Source organism: Oncorhynchus tshawytscha, linkage group LG08 (assembly GCF_018296145.1).
Source record: "Oncorhynchus tshawytscha isolate Ot180627B linkage group LG08, Otsh_v2.0, whole genome shotgun sequence".
Classification (NCBI taxonomy): Eukaryota; Metazoa; Chordata; class Actinopteri; order Salmoniformes; family Salmonidae; genus Oncorhynchus; species Oncorhynchus tshawytscha.
In genome coordinates this window covers 11,578,019-11,602,354 of record NC_056436.1, presented here as the reverse complement: position 1 = coordinate 11,602,354, position 24,336 = coordinate 11,578,019, and the positions used below count along the sequence as shown (strand labels likewise).

The 24,336-nt window shown below is 45.5% G+C and overlaps 1 protein-coding gene across 1 annotated transcript in view; it reads right to left on the bottom strand.

Annotated features, from left to right (window-relative positions):
- The window catches only part of LOC112256937 (FERM domain-containing protein 6-like), a 49,059-nt gene that overhangs the window by 17,621 nt on the left and 7,102 nt on the right, over nt 1-24,336 (bottom strand). The window contains exons 2-4 of the mRNA XM_042325198.1: nt 3,738-4,051; nt 3,267-3,357; nt 1,411-1,490 (exon numbers count right to left, since the gene is read on the bottom strand). Coding sequence (XP_042181132.1) covers nt 1,411-1,490; nt 3,267-3,357; nt 3,738-3,839 — 273 coding nt within the window. The 5' untranslated portion in view covers nt 3,840-4,051. The remainder of the gene's footprint in view (nt 1-1,410; nt 1,491-3,266; nt 3,358-3,737; nt 4,052-24,336) is intronic.

Here is a 24,336-nt window from a genome sequence, read left to right as displayed (position 1 = left end):
GTTATTTCTTTCATCACATTCCCAGTGGGTCAGAAGTTTACATACACTCAATTAGTATTTGGTAGCATTGCCTTTAAATTCCTTAATTTGGGTCAAACATTTCGGGTAGCCTTCCACAAGCTTCCCACAATAAGTTGGGTGAATTTTGGCCCATTCCTCCTGACAGAGCTGGTGTATCTGAGTCAGGTTTGTAGTCCTGTAGCTTTTTCAGTTCTCCCCACAAATTTTCTATGGGATTGAGGTCAGTGCTTTGTGATGGCCACTCCAATACCTTGACTTTGTTGTCCTTAAGCCATTTTGCAACAACTTTGGAAGTATGCTTGGGGCCATTGTTCATTCGGAAGAAGCATTTGCCATCTATTTTGTGGAGGTTACCAGTCCCTCCTGCAGCAAAGCACCCCCAAAACATGCTGCCACCCCCGTGCTTCATGGTTGGGATGGTGTTCTTCGGCTTGCAAGCCTCCCCCTTTTTCCTCCAAACATAACGATGGTCATTATGGACAAACAGTTCTATTTCATCAGACCAGAGGACATTTCTCCAAAAAGTACGATCTTTGCCCCAATGTGCAGTTGCAAACCGTAGTCTGGCTTTTTTTAATGGTGGTTTTGGAGCAGTGGCTTCTTCCTTGCTGAGCAGCCTTTCAGGTTGTCGATATAGGACTCGTTTTTACTGTGGAAATAGATACTTTTGTACCCGTTCCCTCCAGCATCTTCATAAGGTCCTTTGCTGTTGATCTGGGATTGATTTACACTTTTCGCACCAAAGTACATTCATCTCTAGAAGACAGAACACGTCTCCTTCCTGAGCGGTATGACGGCTGCGTGGTCCCATGGTGTTAATACTTGCGTACTATTGTTACTATTGCATTTGGAAATTGCTCCCTAGGATGAACCAGACTTGTGGAGGTCGACCATTTTTTTCTGAAGTCTTGGCTGATTTCTTTAGATTTTCCCATGACGTCAAGCCAAAGAGCCACTGAGTTTAAAGGTAGGCCTTGAAATACGTCCACAGGTACACCTCCATTTGACTGAACAATAAGGAACCGTTATGCTGAAGTACTGACATTTCGAAATAAGGTTGTTAATAAACTATTTGAGAACATTCCCATTGTCATACCAGCTGTAGAACGTTCATAGAATATTACCATTTGTCACCATTTGAACTTTTGGGAAACATTCTGTTGGAAGTAATGAAATACCAAACTAATTCAAGTTAAGGAATTTGACTAAAAAAATTACATTTGCTGAGCAAAGCCAAGCAACTATCCTGCACCTTTCCCAGAAAGTTGAGGGAGGTTTTATGCAAAATAACCATAGGACAACCACGCTCACACCAAGGCCTAAGAAACATATGGTTCTCAGAACGTTATGTGCTTGCTGGGTACTATTTGGTTGTGCAGACTGACTCACCTTGCTGGCCTCTCTCTTCCACTCCTTGGGACAGTACTTAGACAGCTTCTGACCCAACTCCATGTAGATGTGCTCATTGTCTGAAAGGACACACACAAAGGGTTAACTTACGTCGCTTTATGATGACAGAGTTGTCTCTGCGTCGGTGATATGCATGGAATGAGTCACCCATTGACTCCTGTATAGCAGACAGACATAGGTAGTTGACAGACAAAGGCAATGACAATTGCAAGCAGCTGCAAAGGAAAACAAATCACAGCAGGGCCAGTCAGCCAGTGCTGTTCTGAAAATTGGTTAATCTCATCTGATGGCAATCATATGCCCTGCAGAACAGGTCTATTGCCCAGGAACCAGTGGGGCTGATTTAGGGACATTCCTGAGCTGCTTGTCAGAACAGTGCAAAATCACAAGGCAAACAGTGACTAACCACTCACACTAACCCCTATCCCAAACCCAGTTCTATACCTACCACCCATGCCCAACCCCTTGCTCTACCCTCAGCTCCACCCCCCAGCTCCAAACCCCTCGCACTGACCAATCACTCCACTGTCACCCCACCCAACCCTCGATCTAGCGCAGCTAGGTAGCAGACTAGTCAGCTGTTTTTGGGGAAGGACATTGTTTGTATCCATGAGCTAGCTAGCTTCTTTTTTAAAAATGACCAGCACTGTAGGTGCACGAGACAACTTTACCAGCATCATAGCCTACATGTCGATGAATCGTTGTCACATATGAAATACGAGTGATAGTGTAATCAATGTGAAACAACTACGTAAATAATGAATGAACGTGTTAAATGATGTGACGTGCGGTCATATTCAGGTCCTGATTGGTCAAAGAGTGTTATTTGACGTGTATCTTTCTTTGACACACAAAGACCCAAACTGCGTTCCATAGAAATCCTGGTTGAGAATGAAACGACTGAACAAATGAAACAGCACAGCAAGTAAGTGAAATAAATACGTTTTGATTATATTTGACTGGTAATGGGGACATATGTAAATGCCAACAAAATAACTTTTCGGTCAGTGTGGTGTGTGTGTGTGTAACCTTTATTTAACTAGGCAAGTCAGTTAAGAACAAATTCTTATTTACAATGACGGCCTACCCCGAACGATGCTTGCCAATTGTGCACCGCCCTATGGGACTCCCAATCACGGCCGGATGTGATATAGCCTGGATTCGAACCAGGGATTGTAGTGACACCTCTTTCACTGAGATGCAGTGCCTTAGACCACTGCGTCCATGTGTGTGTGTTAACTATTTAACTGGACTAGAATGCTTAAAAGGCTGCTAAAATGTTAAATATCGGTATTGTTTTTTTTTTGGCAAGGAAAATATTGGATATCGATATCGTCCAAAAATGTCACATCGATGCATCACTAACAGATACAGAGAAACCGACAGACAGAGAAACCGACAGACAGAGAAACCGACAGACAGAGAGACAGACAGAGAGACAGAGAGAGAGACAGACAGACAGAGAAACCGACAGACAGAGAGACCGACAGACAGAGAAACCGACAGACAGAGAGACAGACAGCACCAGAAGGACTGGTTAAGGCTGTCTGACACAGATGGCTCCTCCCATGTATACACACCACTACAATGCTTTTCAATGTGTGGGGAGAAGTGCACACTTCTGGAGAATTGAGGTGTAACTCATTGGGACTGTACAGAGGGAAGGCTAACTGCTCATAGCACTGATATAACACACAGTAAACTATGCTGTGACTTTAACCACAGAGACAATGGGCCCCATTCAGTAAGGCTGAGATGGGAAAAGACATTATAGTGAGGTGAGAGATGTCAGACACAGCAACAGAGACACACACAAAATGGTAAACCATTCTTACTCTGAATGACGCTGAGTCCAAACAGGTGACAGTCCTTCAGTCGGAGCAGGTCACACACCTGGACCAGCAGCTCCTGACACAATGTCTTCACCTGAGCAAAGAGAGAACACACAGCATGGGGTTAGAGGTCAGGACATACAGGAGGAGATCAGAGAGTCATTTAGACACACTGTGAAACAACCATGAATGGTATTGCCAGTTTGAAAACAATTACTGCCATTCCTGACCCTGGCTTTTGGACAATACACTATAATATGTGTGTTACTCACAAATATAATCCAATCATACATATAACTGTTTCCCTGCTGCAGTCTTCATACCAGTGGTCTTATCTCATATGTACCTGAAAAGTATTGAGGTACTATAGACACACATTTCCATTTGAGTCATTTAGCAGACGGTCTTATCCAGAGCCACTTACAGTAAGGCCATTCATCTTAAACAGCTAGGTGAGACCCCCACAGAACTCACATTGACAATTACGTTGAGAGTGTCGTCGTTGGGGAGGAAGACGCAGACACAGCGGCGGTCCTGCATAGCTTTGTTGTTGTGGAAGCTGGTCAGTTTGTTCATCTTCGTGTGTCTGGGAGGTGGTCCAGAGAGGCCCCTTGGCCCAGACGGACTAGGCTCCTCCAGGCCCCTGGGATGGGACACTCACCAGCACCAGTAGAAGCCCTGGTTCAGCTCTAGCCCAAGCCCAGCGAGCAGACACCAGACCCAGCAGCAGCCACAGCCTCAGCAGGCCAGGACATGGGAGGCACCAGGACACAGGGCAGTCCCACACACTGTAGAAGACAGACAGAGGGGACATCACGTTAGCACTGCTGCATGGGAATGTAGAGTTCGGGGAACCCCCAGTTGTTCTATGTATTTGAACTATTCCAGAGCTAGCACACCTGATTCCACTTGTCAACCAACTACCAAGCCCTTAACTAGGTGAATTAGGTGAGCTAGTTCTGGGCTACAACACAATTGTGAAACATCTGGGGGTTCCCAAGGAGAGGTTTGAAAAACAATGAGTTAATACTAGAGGTCGACCGATTAATCGGAATGGCCGATTAATTGGGGCCGATTTCAAGTTTTCATAACAATCGGAAATCGGTATTTTTGGACACCATTTTAAAAATTATTATAATTTTTTTGAACACCTTTATTTAATCTTTATTTAACTAGGCAAGTCAGTTAAGAACATATTCTTATTTGGGTTAACGGTGGGTTAACTGCCTTGTTCAGGGGCAGAATGACAGATTTTCACATTGTCGGCTCGGGGGATTGTTGTAATTGTCATTATTACACACAAATAAAAAAATTTTTTTTTTTAAATCGGCCGATTAATTGGTATTGGCTTTTTTTGGGCCTCCAATAATCGGTATTGGTATCGGCGTTGACAAATCATAATCAGTCAACCTCTAGTTAATACACAACATAATAAACCGATAAAATAACATATTATACACATATCAGGGACTATAAAATGGTATATGTCTCCCTCCAACAAGTGTGGGAAAACAATGTAACAAATTACCTTAAAGTTTATAATAAAAGCACCAAACTGCAAAATGGACAGAGCTTTTTCACAGCGAAACTGTGACGAGTATATTTGAGAAGAGTGTACAGTTCAGTAGGCAACTGAAAACAGACTTCGTCATGTGTGATCTCACAGAAGAATATCATGTTGCCATAGTCCCTATGGCACCCTATTCCCTATATAGTGCACTACTTTTGAGAATTAGTAGAGAGCGCAGGTAAAAAAGTAGTGCACAATATAGGGAATAGTGTGCCATTTGAAACATAACCCTGACTGAGTCCAGGGGAACATCTGTCGATCTCTGTCTGGAGAGGAACTGGATGAAAGTTGATGATGGCGATGGTGTGGCTGGGAGGGAGGAAGATGAGGGTGGGCGTGCCGTGCAACCAATGATGTATATAAACCCTGGATTGCTGATGCTATGCAATGACCATTATGAGGCTTTGAAACTGTCAAATCATTTTGTGTAACTGATTCCCTTGCTTAGTGCAACGATAACGCAACTGTTCTTGGAGATCTATTTCATCCCTATTCAAAACGTGTTCTGATGTACACAAACACACCCTGACAGCTGGTAGCAGTGTATCAGGTCAGGCTGGCTGAGCACACTCAACAAAGAGCTTTTGATGGGCCATGTCCAGGAGGTGTGTGTGACTGGTGAAGAACCATCACTTCCTTCCTGTCTAAAACAGAACAGCCATCCCCGCACTACAGAGCAGAACAGCCATCCCCCACACTACAGAGCAGAACAGCCATCCCCACACTACAGAGCAGAACAGCCATCCCCAGAACAGCCATCCCCCGCACTACAGAGCAGAACAGCCATCCCCACACTACAGAGCAGAACAGCCATCCCCACACTACAGAGCAGAACAGCCATCCCCCGCACTACAGAGGAGAACAGCCATCCCCCGCACTACAGAGCAGAACAGCCATCCCCACACTACAGAGCAGAACAGCCATCCCCCGCACTACAGAGCAGAACAGCCATCCCCACACTACAGAGCAGAACAGCCATCCCCCGCACTACAGAGCAGAACAGCCATCCCCACACTACAGAGCAGAGCAGCCATCCCCACACTACAGAGCAGAACAGCCATCCCCCACTACAGCACAACCATCCCCACAGAGCAGAACAGCCATCCCCGCACTACAGAGCAGAACAGCCATCCCCACACTACAGAGCAGAACAGCCATCCCCCGCACTACAGAGCAGAACAGCCATCCCCCGCACTACAGAACAGAACAGCCATCCCCCGCACTCCCCACAGAGCAGAACAGCCATCCCCACACTACAGAGCAGAACAGCCATCCCCCGCACTCCCCACAGAGCAGAACAGCCATCCCCACACTACAGAGCAGAACAGCCATCCCCCGCACTACAGAACAGAACAGCCATCCCCCGCACTACAGAGCAGAACAGCCATCCCCACACTACAGAGCAGAACAGCCATCCCCACACTACAGAGCAGAACAGCCATCCCCACACTACAGAGCAGAACAGCCATCCCCCGCACACTACAGAGCAGAACAGCCATCCCCCGCACTACAGAGCAGAACAGCCATCCCCCGCACTACAGAACAGAACAGCCATCCCCCACTACAGAGCAGAACAGCCATCCCCCGCACTACAGAACAGAACAGCCATCCCCCGCACTACAGAGCAGAACAGCCATCCCCCGCACTACAGAGCAGAACAGCCATCCCCCAGAACAGCCATCCCCACACAGAGCAGAACAGCCATCCCCACACTACAGAGCAGAGCAGCCATCCCCACACTACAGAGCAGAACAGCCATGCCCCGCACTACAGAGCAGAACAGCCATCCCCACACTACAGAGCAGAACAGCCATCCCCACACTACAGAGCAGAACAGCCATGCCCCGCACTACAGAGCAGAACAGCCATCCCCCGCACTACAGAGCAGAACAGCCATCCCCCGAGCACAGCCATACAGAACAGAACAGCCATCCCCCGCACTACAGAGCAGAACAGCCATCCCCACACTACAGAGCAGAACAGCCATCCCCACACTACAGAACAGAACAGCCATCCCCCGCACTACAGAGCAGAACAGCCATCCCCACACTACAGAGCAGAACAGCCATCCCCACTACAGAGCACTACAGAGCAGAACAGCCATCCCCCGCACTACAGAGCAGAACAGCCATCCCCAGCACTACAGAGCAGAACAGATCCCCCGCACTACAGAGCAGAACACAGCCATCCCCCCACACTACAGAACAGCAGAACAGCCATCCCCCCACACTACAGAGCAGAACAGCCATCCCCCACTACAGAGCAGAACAGCCATACAGAGCAGAACAGCCATCCCCAGACTACAGAACAGCCATCCCCACACTACAGAACAGCCATCCCCCCCGCACTACAGAACAGAACAGCCATCCCCCACACACACTACAGAGCAGAACAGCCATCCCCCGCACTACAGAGCAGAACAGCCATGCCCACACTACAGAGCAGAACAGCCATCCCCCACACTACAGAGCAGAACAGCCATGCCCCGCACTACAGAGCAGAACAGCCATCCCCCACACTACAGAACACTCCCCCACAGAGCAGAACAGCCATGCCCCGCACTACAGAGCAGAACAGCCATCCCCCGCACTACAGAGCAGAACAGCCATCCCCAGACTACAGAACAGCCATCCCCAGAACAGAACAGCCATCCCCCACACTACAGAGCAGAACAGCCATGCCCCGCACAGAGCAGACAGAGAGCAGAACAGCCATCCCCCGCACTACAGAGCAGAACAGCCATGCCCACACTACAGAACAGCAGGTGTGTGTGTGTGTGTGTGTGTGTGTGATGGCATGAAGGTTAATTAGGAGAAATATTGACATAATTGGATCACACTCTCTCTCTACAACAAAACACAGCACACACACAGAGAGAAAGAGAGAGAGAGAGAGAGAGAGAGAGAGAGAGAGAGAGAGAGAGAGAGAGAGAGAGAGAGAGGGCGTGCTAACAACCACCATTATCCATAATGTCTGACCTTTTCTTTACCTACTGTCTCTAGTACCAAACATAAATAAAATCAATGACTTATGTAATAAAATATTTGTCTTTATGTGCGAGACCCCAACTGTGTATATACATTTATATACAATATAAATAATCATATTATTCTGTTATTCCTTATGGTCATGAGATGTATTTAAAAAAATATATATATATATTTCACCTTTATTTAACCAGGTAGACTAGTTGAGAACAAGTTCTCATTTACAACTGCGACCTGGCCAAGATAAAGCAAAGCAGTGTGAACAGACAACAACACAGAGTTACACATGGAGTAAACAATTAACAAGTCAATAACACAAGTAGGAAAAAAAGAGTCTATATACATTGTGTGCAAAAGGCATGAGGAGGTAGGCAATAAATAGACCATAGGAGAGAATAATGACAATTTATCAGATTAACAGTGGAGTGATAAATGATCAGATGGTCATGTGCAGGTAGAACTGGTGAGGTAAGAATTCCATTAGTTATTAATAGCATCCTGTAAGTTGTATTATCTTGTTAAGTAAAGAAGTCAGTCGAATGCTGCGGTTTCAGCTGTGTCCTCTATTAAAATCACATCCTTTTACACTTTCAGGTAGGAATATAATCCTCACTCCCAACGTAGTAACAACACCATTCAGCGACAAAGGCATTTCACTCTACTTGTGCACGTGACAATAGAAGAAAAGGGCAACTTGAAACTACAGTTGAGCTAAATGATGAGGATGCCTGTGTTGGGCGGGCCGGGTGAGGAGGGGTAAACCGCCAGTCAATAAGACACTGTGTGAGAGGGGTGAGTCATCAGATCACTAATGGTTTAGAACCCGATTGTGTCATGTCTAATCAACACATTAGACCAGTGTTCCATAGACTGTTAGAGATGGAGCTCTACACAGATTCCCCCGGCTCTTTCATCCAGCCAGGAGTCCACACTGATATGCTCATTTTCACCATGGTTTCAACTTGGATTCCAGGCTGGGGATTTTCCATCTCTGGCATGAAGGCTGGATAATAACATTAATACGGCCTTCCATCCCCTATTCAGCCACAGCAGCCCAGTAGACTAGTGATGAAATACCAGAACAGTGTCCACAGCAGCCCAGTAGACTAGTGATGAAATACCAGAGCAGTGTCCACAGCAGCCCAGTGATGAAATACTAGAACAGTGTCCACAGCAGCCCAGTGATGAAATACCAGAACAGTGTCCACAGCAGTAATTAGCGATGTGCAGTTGGCGAACAAGTCATTCTTTTTGCATGACTCTTTACTGACCCAAGAGTCATCATTCGTTCATTGTAGTTGCACGTTTAACTTGCTGGAAAGAATGAATGCAATGAATTGATTATTGAATATTACGATGGACACAGCTTTGTAGAACCAAAACACACACAGCCTCTGGTCAACAAACTCAAACTAATTGTTCAGGGGGGGGGGGCTGCAGTGCACGAACAACTGTGCTTATCACCCTGGCAGCAGTCAAGCAATGCAACAGTTCACAATCTAGTCCGGGAGCGACCACAACTAGACCTTGATTCAAATGTATCAAGAAAGAATCGTATTTGTTTGCCAATTCAATCAACACATTTAGATGGTTTCAAACACACATTTACAAGTCTCATTCAAACAAATGACTGCTCCAATAAGCCCCCTATGGTGAACGACATGTGAACGAGAGGCTCGTAGAATCATGACTCAAGTTTTCAGTTCGTCGTTCGCCCCTAAGTGTTCCTGCATGCTCTGGGCAGTAATGTCAGTAAAGTCAGTAAAAAAGAGCTGAACTTCCCATCATTAAACAGTGATTCAACACCAGAGCAGTGTCCACAGCAGCAGCCCAGCAGTCAGACAGAAAGAGAGACCCACTTCCTGCCTTCAGCCCGGGATAGCGGCCAGGATGGAGTATTTCTGTCAACGTGGCAAGCTAGCGTCAGAGCCAGGCAGACCAGCGACACAGAAGAGCCCCGAAATACAACAGAGCAGTGGTGGAAAAAGTACTTCAAATGTCCTACTTGAATGAAAGTAAAAGACACCTTAATAGAAAATGACTCAAGTAAAAGTCACCCAGTAAAATACTATTTGAGTAAAAGTCCAAAAGTATCTGGTTTAAATGTACTTCAGTACAGCTGTAGAAAAAGTACTAAATTGTCATAATTGGGTAAAAAGTAAAAGCTATACATCAAACTCCTGATATTATGTAAACCGAATGGCACGATTCCTGTTTTGTTTTTTTCACGGACAGACAGGGGCACACGCCAACACTCAGACATCCTTTACAAACACTCCAGTTGTGTTTAGTGAGTCCGCCAGATCAGAGGCTGTAGGGATGACAACGTGCTATATTGATAGGTGTGTGGATTGGAACATATTGCTGTCCTGCCAGAGCATTCGAAGCATAACGAATACGTTTGTGTGTCAGGGAAAATGTATGTAAAGTAAAAAGTACATTATTTTCTTTAGGAATGTAAAAGTTGTCAAAAATAGTAAAGTACAGATACTCCCAAAAACTTAACAAAAAAATACTTGAAACTACTACTTAAGTATTTAACACCATTGAGACAGAGCATTTTTTAAATATCTGAATGTCTCGGCCTCTCCCAATGCCTTGTTTGACATCACAGTGGTGGGATGCTCCTCTATGAACCCTTCCAGAACTACAGACTGAGGTTGGGCCAGAAATCCCCTGGAACACAAACAGAGAGACTAAAACCAGAGGGAGGCTGAGAAATACATTTGAATCTTACAGAGAGAGAGGAGGAAGAGAGAAACTGACTGGGGGAAAAAATAACAGTTTTAGATAGAAAATACATGTAGAGATTAAGACAGGATAGAGAGAGAGAGAGACATGGAGAGAGAGCCAGAGAGAGAGAAAAGGAGAGGGAGAGAGAGGATAGAGAAAAGGAGAGGGAGAGAGAGATAGAGAAAAGGAGAGGGAGAGAGAGGATAGAGAGAGAGCCAGAGAGAGAGAAAAGGAGAGAGAGAGAGATAGAGAAAAGGAGAGGGAGAGAGAGGATAGGAGAGGGAGAGAGAGATAGAGAAAAGGAGAGGGAGAGAGAGATAGAGAAAAGGAGAGGGAGAGAGAGGATAGAGAGAGAGCCAGAGAGAGGAAAGGAGAGAGAGAGAGAAGGAGAGGGAGAGAGAGATAGAGAAAAGGAGAGGGAGAGAGAGGATAGAGAGAGAGCCAGAGAGAGAGGAAAGGAGAGGGAGAGAGAGATAGAGAAAAGGAGAGGGAGAGAGAGGATAGAGAGAGAGCCAGAGAGAGAGGAAAGGAGAGGGAGAGAGAGGATAGAGAGAGGAAAAAGGGAAAGAGGGAAGCTCAAAGCACAGCCGTGAGAAACTGCTGCAGTCAGGAGAATTCCATTCTAACATCTGTTTCTCATTCCAAAAAGGGAGGCCTTTGACACCCACCCACGTCTCCATGTACCCCGACTCCTGCATACACAGTCTCCATGTACCCCGACTCCTGCATACACAGGCTCCATGTACCCCGACTCCTGCATACACAGTCTCCATGTACCCCGACTCCTGCATACACAGCATACACAGCTCCATGTACCCCGACTCCTGCACTCCTGCATACACAGTCTCCATGTACCCCGACTCCTGCATACACAGGCTCCATGTACCCCGACTCCTGCATACACAGTCTCCATGTACCCTCGACTCCTGCATACACAGTCTCCATGTACCCCGACTCCTGCATACACAGTCTCCACTCCTGCATACACAGTCTCCATGTACCCCGACTCCTGCATACACAGTCTCCATGCATACACAGTCTCCATGACTCCTGCATACACAGTCTCCATGTACCCCGACTCCTGCATACACAGGCTCAGTACCATCCTGCATACACAGTCTCCATACCCCGACTCCTGCATACACAGGCTCCATGTACCCCGACTCCTGCATACACAGTCTCCATGTACCCCGACTCCTGCATACACAGTCTACATGTACCCCGACTCCTGCATACACAGTCTCCATGTACCCCGACTCCTGCATACACAGGCTCCATGTACCCCGACTCCTGCACACAGGCTCCATGTACCCCGACTCCTGCATACACAGTCTCCACTCCTGCATACACAGTCTCCATGACCCTGCATACACAGTCTCCATGTACCCCGACTCCTGCATACACAGTCTACATCCTGCATACACAGTCCATGTACCCCGACTCCTGCATACACAGTCCATGTACATGTACCCTCCATGTACCCCGACTCCTGCATACACAGTCTCCATGTACCCCGACTCCTGCATACACAGTCTCCATGTACCCCTCCTGCACACAGGCTCCATGTCCTGCATACACAGTCTCCATGTACCCCGACTCCTGCATACACAGTCTCCATGTACCCCGACTCCTGCTACACAGGCTCCATGTACCCCGACTCCTGCATACACAGTCTACATGTACCCCGACTCCTGCATACACAGTCTGTACCCCGACTCCTGCATACACAGTCTCCATGTACCCCGACTCCTGCATACACAGTCTCCATGTACCCCGACTCCTGCATACACAGGCTCCATGTACCCCGACTCCTGCATACACAGTCTCCATGTACCCCGACTCCTGCATACACAGTCTACATGTACCCCGACTCCTGCATACACAGTCTACATGTACCCCGACTCCTGCATACACAGTCTCCATGTACCCCGACTCCTGCATACACAGTCTCCTGCATACACAGTCTCCATGTACCCCGACTCCTGCATACACAGTCTCCATGTACCCCGACTCCTGCATACACAGGCTCCATGTACCCGACTCCTGCATACACAGGCTCCTGTACCCCGACTCCTGCATACACAGGCTCCATGTACCCCGACTCCTGCATACACAGTCTCCATGTACCCCGACTCCTGCATACACAGTCTCCATGTATGACTCCTGCATACACAGTACCCCGACTCCTGCATACACAGTCTCCATGTACCCCGACTCCTGCATACACAGTCTCCATGTACCCCGACTCCTGCATACACAGTCTACATGTACCCCGACTCCTGCATACACAGGCTCCATGTACACAGTCTCCATGTACCCCGACTCCTGCATACACAGGCTCCATGTACCCCGACTCCTGCATACACAGTCTCCATGTACCCCGACTCCTGCATACACAGGCTCCATGTACCCCGACTCCTGCATACACAGGCTCCATGTACCCCGACTCCTGCTTACACAGGCTCCATGTACCCCGACTCCTGCATACACAGTCTACATGTACCCCGACTCCTGCATACACAGTCTACATGTACCCCGACTCCTGCTTACACAGGCTCCATGCATACCCCGACCCCGACTCCTGCATACACAGTCTACATGTACCCCGACTCCTGCATACACAGTCTACATGTACCCCTGACTCCTGCATACACAGGCTCCATGTACATGTACCCAGTCTCCATGACTCCTGCATACACAGGCTCCATGTACCCCGACTCCTGCATACACAGGCTCCATGTACCCTGCATACACAGGCTCCCCGATGTACACAGGCTCCATGACTCCTGACTTACACAGGCTCCATGTACCCCGACTCCTGCTTACACAGGCTCCATGTACCCCGACTCCTGCTTACACAGGCTCCATGTACCCCGACTCCTGCTTACACAGGCTCCATGTACCCCGACTCCTGCATACACAGGCTACATGTACCCCGACTCCTGCATACACAGGCTACATGTACCCCGACTCCTGCATACACAGTCTACATGTACCCCGACTCCTGCATACACAGGCTACATGTACCCCGACTCCTGCTTACACAGGCTCCATGTACCCCGACTCCTGCATACACAGTCTACATGTACCCCGACTCCTGCATACACAGTCTCCATGTACCCCGACTCCTGCATACACAGTCTACATGTACCCCGACTCCTGCATACACAGGCTACATGCAAAAATTCCTGACAGCTCCACGGGATAGGGAATGTTTTGATTCAACAGGAATGTTAGGGATGTAGAGACATGTACAGAACGGTGGGGGAGCGAGCTACACATTTAGAACCTTGTTCATCACCAACAACCCTTTTTATTCTATTCAGAACCTTTTAGTAATTACATGGAACCTTGTATTATCGAAAAGGTTCCACTTGGAACCAATTTTTTTAAATTTTCATAAGGTCTTCCTATGAGGACAATTGAAGAACCTTCTTTCTAAGAGTGTTGCTAGTGGGAAAGGAAAGACCAGAATGTGGGGGACGATGGATGAACATGATGTTTCTACTATCCCAGTGGTTCCCAAACTGTGGCGTCGGCAGGGGGAACCCAGTCCGGCTTTAAACTTACTCTTGAATGTTGTAATAGTAGAATGCACAAGAAGCAATTTCCAAAATTGGGTAGCGCATCATCAGTTCCTCTTGTCATATTAGTTATTGCATACCTTAGTGAGATGGTTACTCAGGGGGCCAGAGTATTAAAGGTTGGGAACCCCTCTACGATCCCTCTTTACTCCTCCACTGTGGTTAGAAGACATGGACTGTATGTTGAGCAAGAAAAACAGTCAGTGTACCACGGAGCTCCAGGAAGTTATGGAAATAGAGACAGGAAGGACTGACAGACAGCACTACGATATCCCCAAGGCATGCTGTAATCGTAAACATTACACGATAGAGAGGACGAAGAAGAGGAATATGAAGAAAAGAAGTGCAGAGAAGAAGAGTCATGAAGATTCTAGGTCAATACAGACAGGATACAGTAGTGTCGTCAGACTGAGGTGACCTTGTTTTCCCTCTCCAGTTGGAAGTGCTGTTCTAAACAGTCATACAGCTGGACCCTGGTACAGGTCAGTGTGGCCCTCCCCTGGTCTCACTTGGTTTTTGCATTTGGTAGGGAAATGTTGCCCTCAATCATACACTGTATATCAGCTGCATCTCAAATGTATAGTCCCAGATGTGTTCGTGCTCTTGACAAATCCATTGTCATTGTCAGACAAAACATGTTTGTTTTGGCACACAGACTGACTCCGGCTAGAAATCACCTCTGTGGACCCCCAAAACCACTTCCTACTTCTTCCTAGCATCTGTCCCAGATCAAACACAGCGGCCCGAAGAGGATATGACTATTTAGTGTGGTCCTCTGGCCAACTCTGGTTTATCAGGGGCGGCAGGTAGCGTTGTAGCGAGTGTTGGACCAAAAGGTTGCAAGGTTGCAAGATCAAATCCCACCGAGCTGACAACGTAAAAAGCTGTCGTTCTGCCTCCTGAACAAGGCCGTTAACCCCGTTTCTAGGCCGTCGTTGTTCATAGGCCGAATTTGTTCCTAACTGACTTGCCTAGTTAAATAAAATAAAGACGTATATAAATAAAATATCAGCTGAGTAGCTTACAATCTGCAGTAGGCCTGGCTGGCAGAGCTCCACTGGAACAGGGAGAGAGGGAAGATGTAAGTTACTCAGCTGAAGATGGATCAGAAATGTGGGCGGGGCACTGGGCAGATTGTATCATATCATATGAACCAATGTGATGCAACGCTTTGTAATAAGGGGAATGGCCCATTTTACTACATCCACTCTGTATCTATGCCAGCCTGCAGGAATAGCCGTGAGATCAAACTTCACGTGGTCTTCTACACCTCAGAGCACCAGGATAAGCCTCAGACAAATAACTGTTGAGAGGTTATGACAAAGTGTTTCCTTGGCAATCAAATATCACTCATCGTCTCCAGCACCTAACAATCCACTCACACTGCCAAGGGCAGGCATCCGAGTAGAGGTCAGAGGTGTCTGCCTTTGCCAAGCATGTCATCGTTGTGTTTCACACATTGTAACCAACTGTGTTATTACCATGGTTACCAGTTACCACTTTATTCCGTGCTGTAAGTGCTGGCGTAAAAAAAGACATTCAGGTCGATATCAGCGTCAAATTCCATCCCACATCCCACTCCATAAGATCAGCCTCCAGACATGTTTGTTTGTCAGACGGGGAAATAACAGCCTATAATAGCCTATTTTAGGGTGCTATGTAGGACGCAGACTGACTGGCCCCAACTAGATTTCCATCAGCACGGCCTAACTGAAGTAGAAAGTTGTGAATGGTATTAACTATATACTACAGGGCATCATGGTGCTGTGTTCATGACATGTGAATGGTACTATATACTACAGGGCATCATGGTGCTGTGTTCATGACATGTGAATGGTACTATATACTACAGGGCATCATGGTGCTGTGTTCATGACACGTGAATGGTACTATATACTACAGGGCATCATGGTGCTGTGTTCATGACATGTGAATGGTACTATATACTACAGGGCATCATGGTGCTGTGTTCATGACATGTGAATGGTACTATATACTACAGGGCATCATGTGTCACCCAGTTGATAAGAGCACTAACACCCAAGGTTGTGGGTTCAGTTCCCGCAGAGATCATATACATGACTAAAGATTCAGTGGTTTTTCAACCACTCCACAAATTTCTTGTTAACAAATTATTGTTTTGGCAAGTTGGTTAGGACATCTACTTTGTGCATGACACAAGTCATTTTTCCAACAATTGTTTACAGACAGATTTATTCACTTATAATTCACTGTATGACAATTCCAGTGGGTCATAAGTTTACATACACTAAGTTGACTGTTCCTTTAAACAGCTTGGAAAATTCCATAAAATGATGTCATTGCTTTAGAAGCTTCTGATAGGCTAATTGACATAATTTGAGTCAATTGGAGGTGTACATGTGGATGTATTTCAAGGCCTACCTTCAAACTCACTGCCTCTTTGCTTGACATCATGGGAAAATCAAAAGAAATCAGAAATCAGAGTCCCTGTGCCACTCGGGAGCCCCTATGATGATAGCAGCAGTATGATGATCTATGATAAGCAGATGGTGGGAAACTGACACCTTCGTTAAGGTATAGAACTGATAAGTGGTTTATAAACTAATGTATTAGTGTATAAATAGTTAACACATTGGTTGATATTATGCCAAATTGGGGGGGCGGGGGGGGCACTAATCCTGCATAGCCTTAGCCTTATATAGTTTCAAGTGTCATCATCAGAATCCAGCAAATCTTCTAAGTTAATTTGGGTATTCACGGAGGTGTCACGATGTGTTACGGTGTTTTATTAAAATACAGAGCCAGTTTAACAGGTTAAGCCAAGGAATCAAGAGACTCAACAGTCTGTAGCAGTCTGAACGCCTGGTCTACGTCCCAAATGGCACCCTATACAGTGCCCTACTTTTAACCAGATCCCCTATATAGTGCCCTACTTTTAACCAGATCCCCTATATGGTGCCCTACTTTTAAACCAGATCCCCTATATAGTGCCCTACTTTACATATAAACCCCACTTCCATTTTTTAGAATTTTTTGAAAACAAGTTATTTTTTAATTTCACTTCACCAATTTGGACTATTTTGTGTATGTCCATTACATGAAATCCAAATAAAAATCCATTTAAATTACAGGTTGTAATGCAACAAAATAGGAAAAACGCCAAGGGGGATGAATACTTTTGCAAGGCACTGTATGTCAGTGTTGGAGTGTGCCCCTGGCTATCCATAAAACAACATTTATTTATTTTTTTCCTTAATAAGGAATTTGAAATGATTTATACTTGATTCTTAAGTATATTTAAACCAAATACTTTCCCTCAAGTAGGATTTTACTGGGTACTTTTTCCACCACTGGTGCCATGTAAGAGTAAATGTTGTAACATAGCCGACAGCCAGACAACATCATCAAGGTGTGTTTGAAGTCATGAAAGGTGACTAACAGTTATTATGATTGACTAAATGAATAGTAATTTCCTGTCATAGTTTGACTCAACTTGTCTACACATTCATAGTGAATGTACAGACTGCAATCACACTTATTTAGTTGTGATAATTTAATCGTCATAGTGAATTAACAAAAATATTTTTCAACTGTGCTTCTGGACAGGGAAGGTGTAATCATTTTTAAACCATTTTGTTACCTTTCACTACCTTTAGATAAAAAAGTACTTCAGAGTAGAACCTTAAAGTTAAATCAAGAGAAAATGTCACCATTACGATTCTTGCTGAGCTGGAACAGACCAACAGTTTTAGAGTGTTAATATTAATTTTAAAAAGGTTAGGAATAATATGTTTTTTTTTTAAAGGTTTCAAATCATTTCACATTTTGTTCCCAGATTCATTCGATTTTATGGTTTTCGGCACGTTATTCCAAATGCCTGCATCACAAGAATCTAGTTGTATTTTTCGTTTTTATGAGTGTTTATGTCCGCTTGTTCTCATGTTGTCTTTGGTGTCGTCGTCGCCACCTTCCCATTAACACACACCAAGCCCCTCCACAAGCCCCACAAGCCCTCCACAAGCCCCTCCACAAGCCCCTCCACATGCCCCTCCACATGCCCCTCCACAAGCCCCTCCACAAGCCCCTCCACATGCCCCTCCACATGCCCCTCCACATGCCCCTCCACATGCCCCCACATGCCCCTCCACAAGCCCCTCCACATGCCCCTCCACAAGCCCCTCCACATGCCCCTCCACAAGCCCCTACACATATTTTGCAGATGTTCTTCCAACAGTTCTTCCTCTCTGACAAGTAGTTTTAACTTGCTATTGCATTTGAGGTTCTCTAATGCCTGCTAGTCATTATTAGTGAATGTACATTATGTATGTATGCATGGTTCTGGTTAAATTTATCTTCAAAATGGCATTTTTCATAGACAAACCTGTGAGCCAGAGCAGTGATTTTTGCTAAAAAATAATAATCACGTTGCGGAAGGCTTATATTTAGCCTAGGTATAAATTCACAAGCCCTGAATTACGTAGATTATTGCTGACTGTTTGAAATGCACTAAATTTGACCTTTAAATATTGTACAACAAAGCTTATTTCGAGATTTGTTTTCAGCGAGATACTCTACATATAGTGAATCGGCCATAAGTTTGAAAACAATATAGATATGATTTATAGGCCATATCAGCCAGCCCTACATACTACACTCACACACACCCCAAACACACACCCGTAGTATACACACACAACCTCAAACCGCCCGAGCTTCCAGGCATGTTTAAACAGTCAGCAGCAGTCTCTCTTTCTCACCTCGCTCTTTCACCTGCTCCTCTCTCGCTCCTCTCCTCACTCACTCACTCACTCACTCACTCACTCACTCACTCACTCACTCACCTCACTCACTCACCTCACGTCACTCACCTCACCTCACTCACTCACCTCACTCACTCACCTCACTCACTCACTCACTCACCTCACTCACTCACTCCCCCCCCCCCTCGCTCTCTCCCCTCCCTCCCCTCCCTCCCTCCCCCCTCCCTCCCCTCTCTCCCTCCCTCCCTCCCCCTCGCTCTCTCCCCTCCCTCCCCTCCCTCCCTCCCCCTCCCTCCCTCCCTCCCTCCCCCCCTCCCTCCCTCCCCCTCCCTCCCTCCCTCCCTCCCTCCCTCCCTCCCTCCCCCCTCCCTCCCCTCCCTCCCTCCCCCTCCCTCCCTCCCTCTCTCTCTCCTCCCTCCCTCCCTCCCTCCCTCCCCCCTCCCCTCCCCTCCCCTCCCTCGAGGCTCCATGGAGCTCTGTATTCCCTGACATGCTAAACTAGCACAAGAAGACCCATGCTCTGAGAAGAGAAATCACCTCAACCGTTATATCCGCTCAGAACAGAGTATGTGGCCATAAATAAAAGGGTTGGGAAAAACAAACGGGTATTATTCATATACAATACACTCACAGCCTGGCGTTTTATTTTAAATGAGGCAAATCCTTCTGTTAAAAACAACTTAGCTGATGAAAGGTATTGTACGACACAACAGGATATGCACAGGCATATCAATACAAAATCTGGGATACTCCCCTGGTTCTGAAAATCATGTTTACAGCCACAGTCAATAGAAGCCTGGGATACTCCCCTGGTTCTGAAGATCATGTTTACAACCACAGTCAATAGAAGTCTGGGATACTCCCCTGGTTCTGAAGATCATGTTTACAACCACAGTCAATAGAAGCCTGGGATACTGCCCTGGTTCTGAAGATCATGTTTACAACCACAGTCAATAGAAGTCTGGGATACTCCCCTGGTTCTGAAGATCATGTTTACAACCACAGTCAATAGAAGCCTGGGATACTGCCCTGGTTCTGAAGATCATGTTTACAACCACAGTCAATAGAAGCCTGGGATACTCCCCTGGTTCTGAAGATCATGTTTACAACCACAGCCACAGTCAACTCCCAGTGAGTTGAACATGATGTGAGACACTATGGCTGCGTCTAGCACCGCTGGTAGTCTGGTAGTCTAGCACCGCTTGTAGTCTGGTAGTCTAGCACCGCTGGTAGTCTGGTAGTCTAGCACCGCTGGTTGTCCAGCACCGCTGGTAGTCCAGCACCGCTGGTAGTCCAGCACCGCTGGTTGTCTAGCACCGCTGGTTGTCTAGCACCGCTGGTAGTCCAGCACCGCTAGTTGTCCAGCACCGCTGTTAGTTCAGCCCGCTGGCAGTCCAGCACCGCTGTAAGCGCCAACTCCAGGAGGAGACCAAGTATGACTGGTAGGGGAAAGCAATCCAATAAGGGAAACAGACACCTGCAGGAAGGATGACCTATTTCCCTTTAGTCCTGATGGTAGATTTCTCTAATGGACACTAGGAGGAGGAATCTGACCACAGTGTTGGATAAAGAATAGAGTTACTGTTGGTTAAATGGGAGCTAGCCAACGGCATCTTTCTGCTTGACAACTTTACAATGAGAGGGAGGTTCGAGTGAGTAAAATCTAATTTGATTTGTCACATGCACTGAATACAAGGTGCTGACCTTACCGTGAAATGCTTACTTACAAGCCCTTAACCACATATGCAGTTTTAAGAAAATAAGAGTTAAAATGTGTGTGTGTACCAACCTTCGAGGAGTTGGAGATAAAAGACAGGCAGAATGGAAGGGAGAGTATCTCTCCGTTTCAATGATGATATCTGTCGCCCCATCCTTTCTCATGGTGCCATCAGTCTTACGTTACTGTGCCATATTGTCCTCAGACACTTACAACTCCAGGAACACAGTTCACAGATAAGATATGACTAAAGGGTAAAGTATACTCATGGACTGTCCCCCAAATAGCGCCACATTACTTATATAGTGTAGGACAAGTAACAGACTTAAAAATGGCCAGTGCATTCGGAAAAGTATTCAGACCCCATGACTTTTTCCATATTTTGCTACATTACAGCCTTATTCTAAATTGATTAAATGTTTTTTTTTTTCATCAATCTATACACCATAATGACAAAGCAAAAACAGGTTTAGACATTTTTGAAAATGTACATAAGTATGTGGACCCTTTACTCAGTACTTTGTTGAAGCACCTTTGTCAGCAATTACAGCCTCGAGTCTTCTTGAGTGTGACGCTACAAGCTTGGCACACCTGTAATTGGGGAGTTTCTCCCATTCTTCTCTGCAGATCTTCTCAAGCTCTGTCTAGTTGGATGGGGAGCATCGCTGCACAGCTATTTTCAGGTCTCCCCAGGTTAAAGTCCGGGCTCTGGCTTAGCCGCTCAAGGACATTTAGAGACTTCTCACGAAGACACTCCTGCGTTGTCTTGGCTGTGTGCTTAGGATCATTGTCCTGTTGGAAGGTCAACCTTCGCCTCAGTCTGAGGTCCTGAGCGCTCTGGAGCAGGTTTTCATCAAGGCTCTCGGTACTTTGCTCCGTTCATCTTTCCCTCGATCTTGACTAGTCTCCCAGTCCCTGCCGTGGAAAAACATTCCCACAGCATGATGCTGCCACCACTATGCTTCACCATAGGGATGGTGCCAGGTTTCCTGCAGATGTAATGCTTGGCATTCAGGCCAAAGAGTTCAATCTGGGTTTCATCCAGAGAATCTTGTTTCTCATGGTCAGAGTCCATTTTGGTAAACACCAAGTGGGCTGTCATGTGCCTTTTACTGAGGAGTGGCTTCCATCTGGCCTCTACAATAAATGGTGAAGTGCTGCAGAAATGGTTGTCTTTCTGGAAGGTTCTCCCAACTCCACAGAGGAACTCTGGAGCGTGACCCAAGTGACCATCGGGTTCTTGGTCACCTCCCTGACCAAGGCACTTCTCGCCCGATTGCTCACAGCGGCCAGCTCTAGGAAGAGTCTTGGTGGTTACAAACTTCTTCCATTTAAGAATGGAGGCCACTGTGTTCTTGGGGACTTTCTATGCTACAGACATGTTTTGGTACCCTTCCCCAAATCTGTGCCTCGACACAATCCTGTCTCGGAGCTCTATGGACAATTCCTTTGACCTCATGGCTTGGTTTTTGCTCTGTCATGCACTGTCAACTGTGGGACCTTATATAGACAGGTGTGTAGCTTTTAAAATCATGTCCAATAAATTGAATTTACCGCAGGTGGACTCCAATCACGTTGTAGAAACATCAAGGATGATCAAAGGAAACAGGATGCACCCGAGCTCAATTTCGAGTCTCTAAATACCGTTTTTGCTTTGTCATTGGGGTATTGTATGTAGATTGATGAGGGAAAAAACATTTAATCCATTTTAGAATAAGGCTGTAACATAACAAAATGTGAAAAAGGGGTCTGAATACTTTCCAAATGCACTGTATGCCAAACAAAAATCATTGATTTCAAAGGTGAACAAACTATACAACAAAATGACAACTTTACAAAAACACATTTTCTGGAAGAACAGTTCAGATGCCAAGTTTGGTAACAGAATTTCTGTAAAATCACCCTCAGTTTTTTTATTCCCACGTTTTCCAAAAATGTAAATATCCGCTCCGAATTAAGATTCAACGATGTCTGCGGAAAGAAGGGGGTGTCAGCTATGACGTGACACATTGAAAAACATCTATTTTGATAATTTAAGTGGATTTACATCCTGTAACGGAATTGCGAAAAAGGAATTTCATCATGGGTTCCGGATCTGTACAACAAATAAATGCATAATGATGGATATGAATGTCATTCTCTTCACGGTGAAGTATCCTAAATAGATACACAAATATAAATATGCAAAATCCTCTTTGTATATATGGGTATTATTCTACACACCTGGCTATTATTTTAATGAGCTCTGACCCCAAACAAGACCAAATTTGGATGGCCCAGACCAAATCTGAAGCAATCCTAGAAGTTAAGAATATTTCGAAGATAACGCAGAGAGAGGACGAGAGAGGACGAGAGGTCAATAAAGTACTAAGGATCAAGGGAAATTGTGGATTTTCTGTAACAGGGGATTAATGCAGAGACATGGGAGGAATTTGTCTATATATTGAGTCTGAAACAGGATAGTTGGTATTTGGCCATTGGCCCAGTTTTATTGCAAATAATTCTAATTGGTCAACCACAGGCTAGAGTGGGGTTATAAACTACAGCCTGTCTCTTTGTTCAGGAGAGAATCACTGAACACATGAACATCTACCTCCCTGCATGATTCGTACTATTTGAATAAGAATACATCCATTTTCCTTTCCCTAATTTGCTTTGGGGGTCTGTGTTATTGAAGAGTAACATCATCTGCTAACAAAGTCTACCGTTTCACAAGTTTGGACATCAAAGTACAGCACAGTAGAGTTCAGTACAGTAGAGTTCAGCACAGTACAGTTCAGTACAGTTCAGCACAGTAGAGTTCAGTACAGTACAGCACAGTAGAGTTCAGCACAGTAGAGTTCAGTATAGTACAGCACAGTAGAGTTCAGTATAGTACAACACAGTAGAGTTCAGCACAGTAGAGTGTAGTCCATTATAATATATTCAACTTGAAATCATTGGTCACTTTAATAAATGGAACACTAGTTACTTTAATGTTTACATATCTTGCATTACTCATTTCATATGCATATACTGTATTTTATACCATCTATTGTATCTTAGCCTATGCCACTCTGTCATTGCTCTTCCATATATTTATATATTATTATTAATTTCCTTTACTTAGATTTGTGTGTATTAGGTATTTGTTGTGGAATTGTTAGATATTACTTGTTAGATATTGCTGCACTAGAAGTACAAGCATTTCGCTACACTCGCAATAACATCTGCTAACCATGTGTATGTGACCAATAACATCTGCTAACCATGTGTATGTGACCAATAACATCTGCTAACCATGTGTATGTGACCAATAACATCTGCTAACCATGTGTATGTGACCAATAACATCTGCTAACCATGTGTATGTCAAATCAAAATCAAATCAAATTTTATTTGTCACATACACATGGTTAGCAGATGTTAATGCGAGTGTAGCGAAATGCTTGTGCTTCTAGTTCCGACAATGCAGTAATAACGAGCAAGTAATCTAACTAACAATTCCAAAAAAAAACTACTGTCATACACAGTGTAAGGGGATAAAGAATATGTACATAAGGATATATGAATGAGTGATGGTACAGAGCAGCATAGGCAAGATACAGTAGATGATATCGAGTACAGTATATACATATGAGATAAGTATGTAAACCAAGTGGCATAGTTAAAGTGGCTAGTGATACATGTATTACATAAGGATGCAGTCGATGATATAGAGTACAGTATCAACGTATGCATATGAGATGAACAATGTAGGG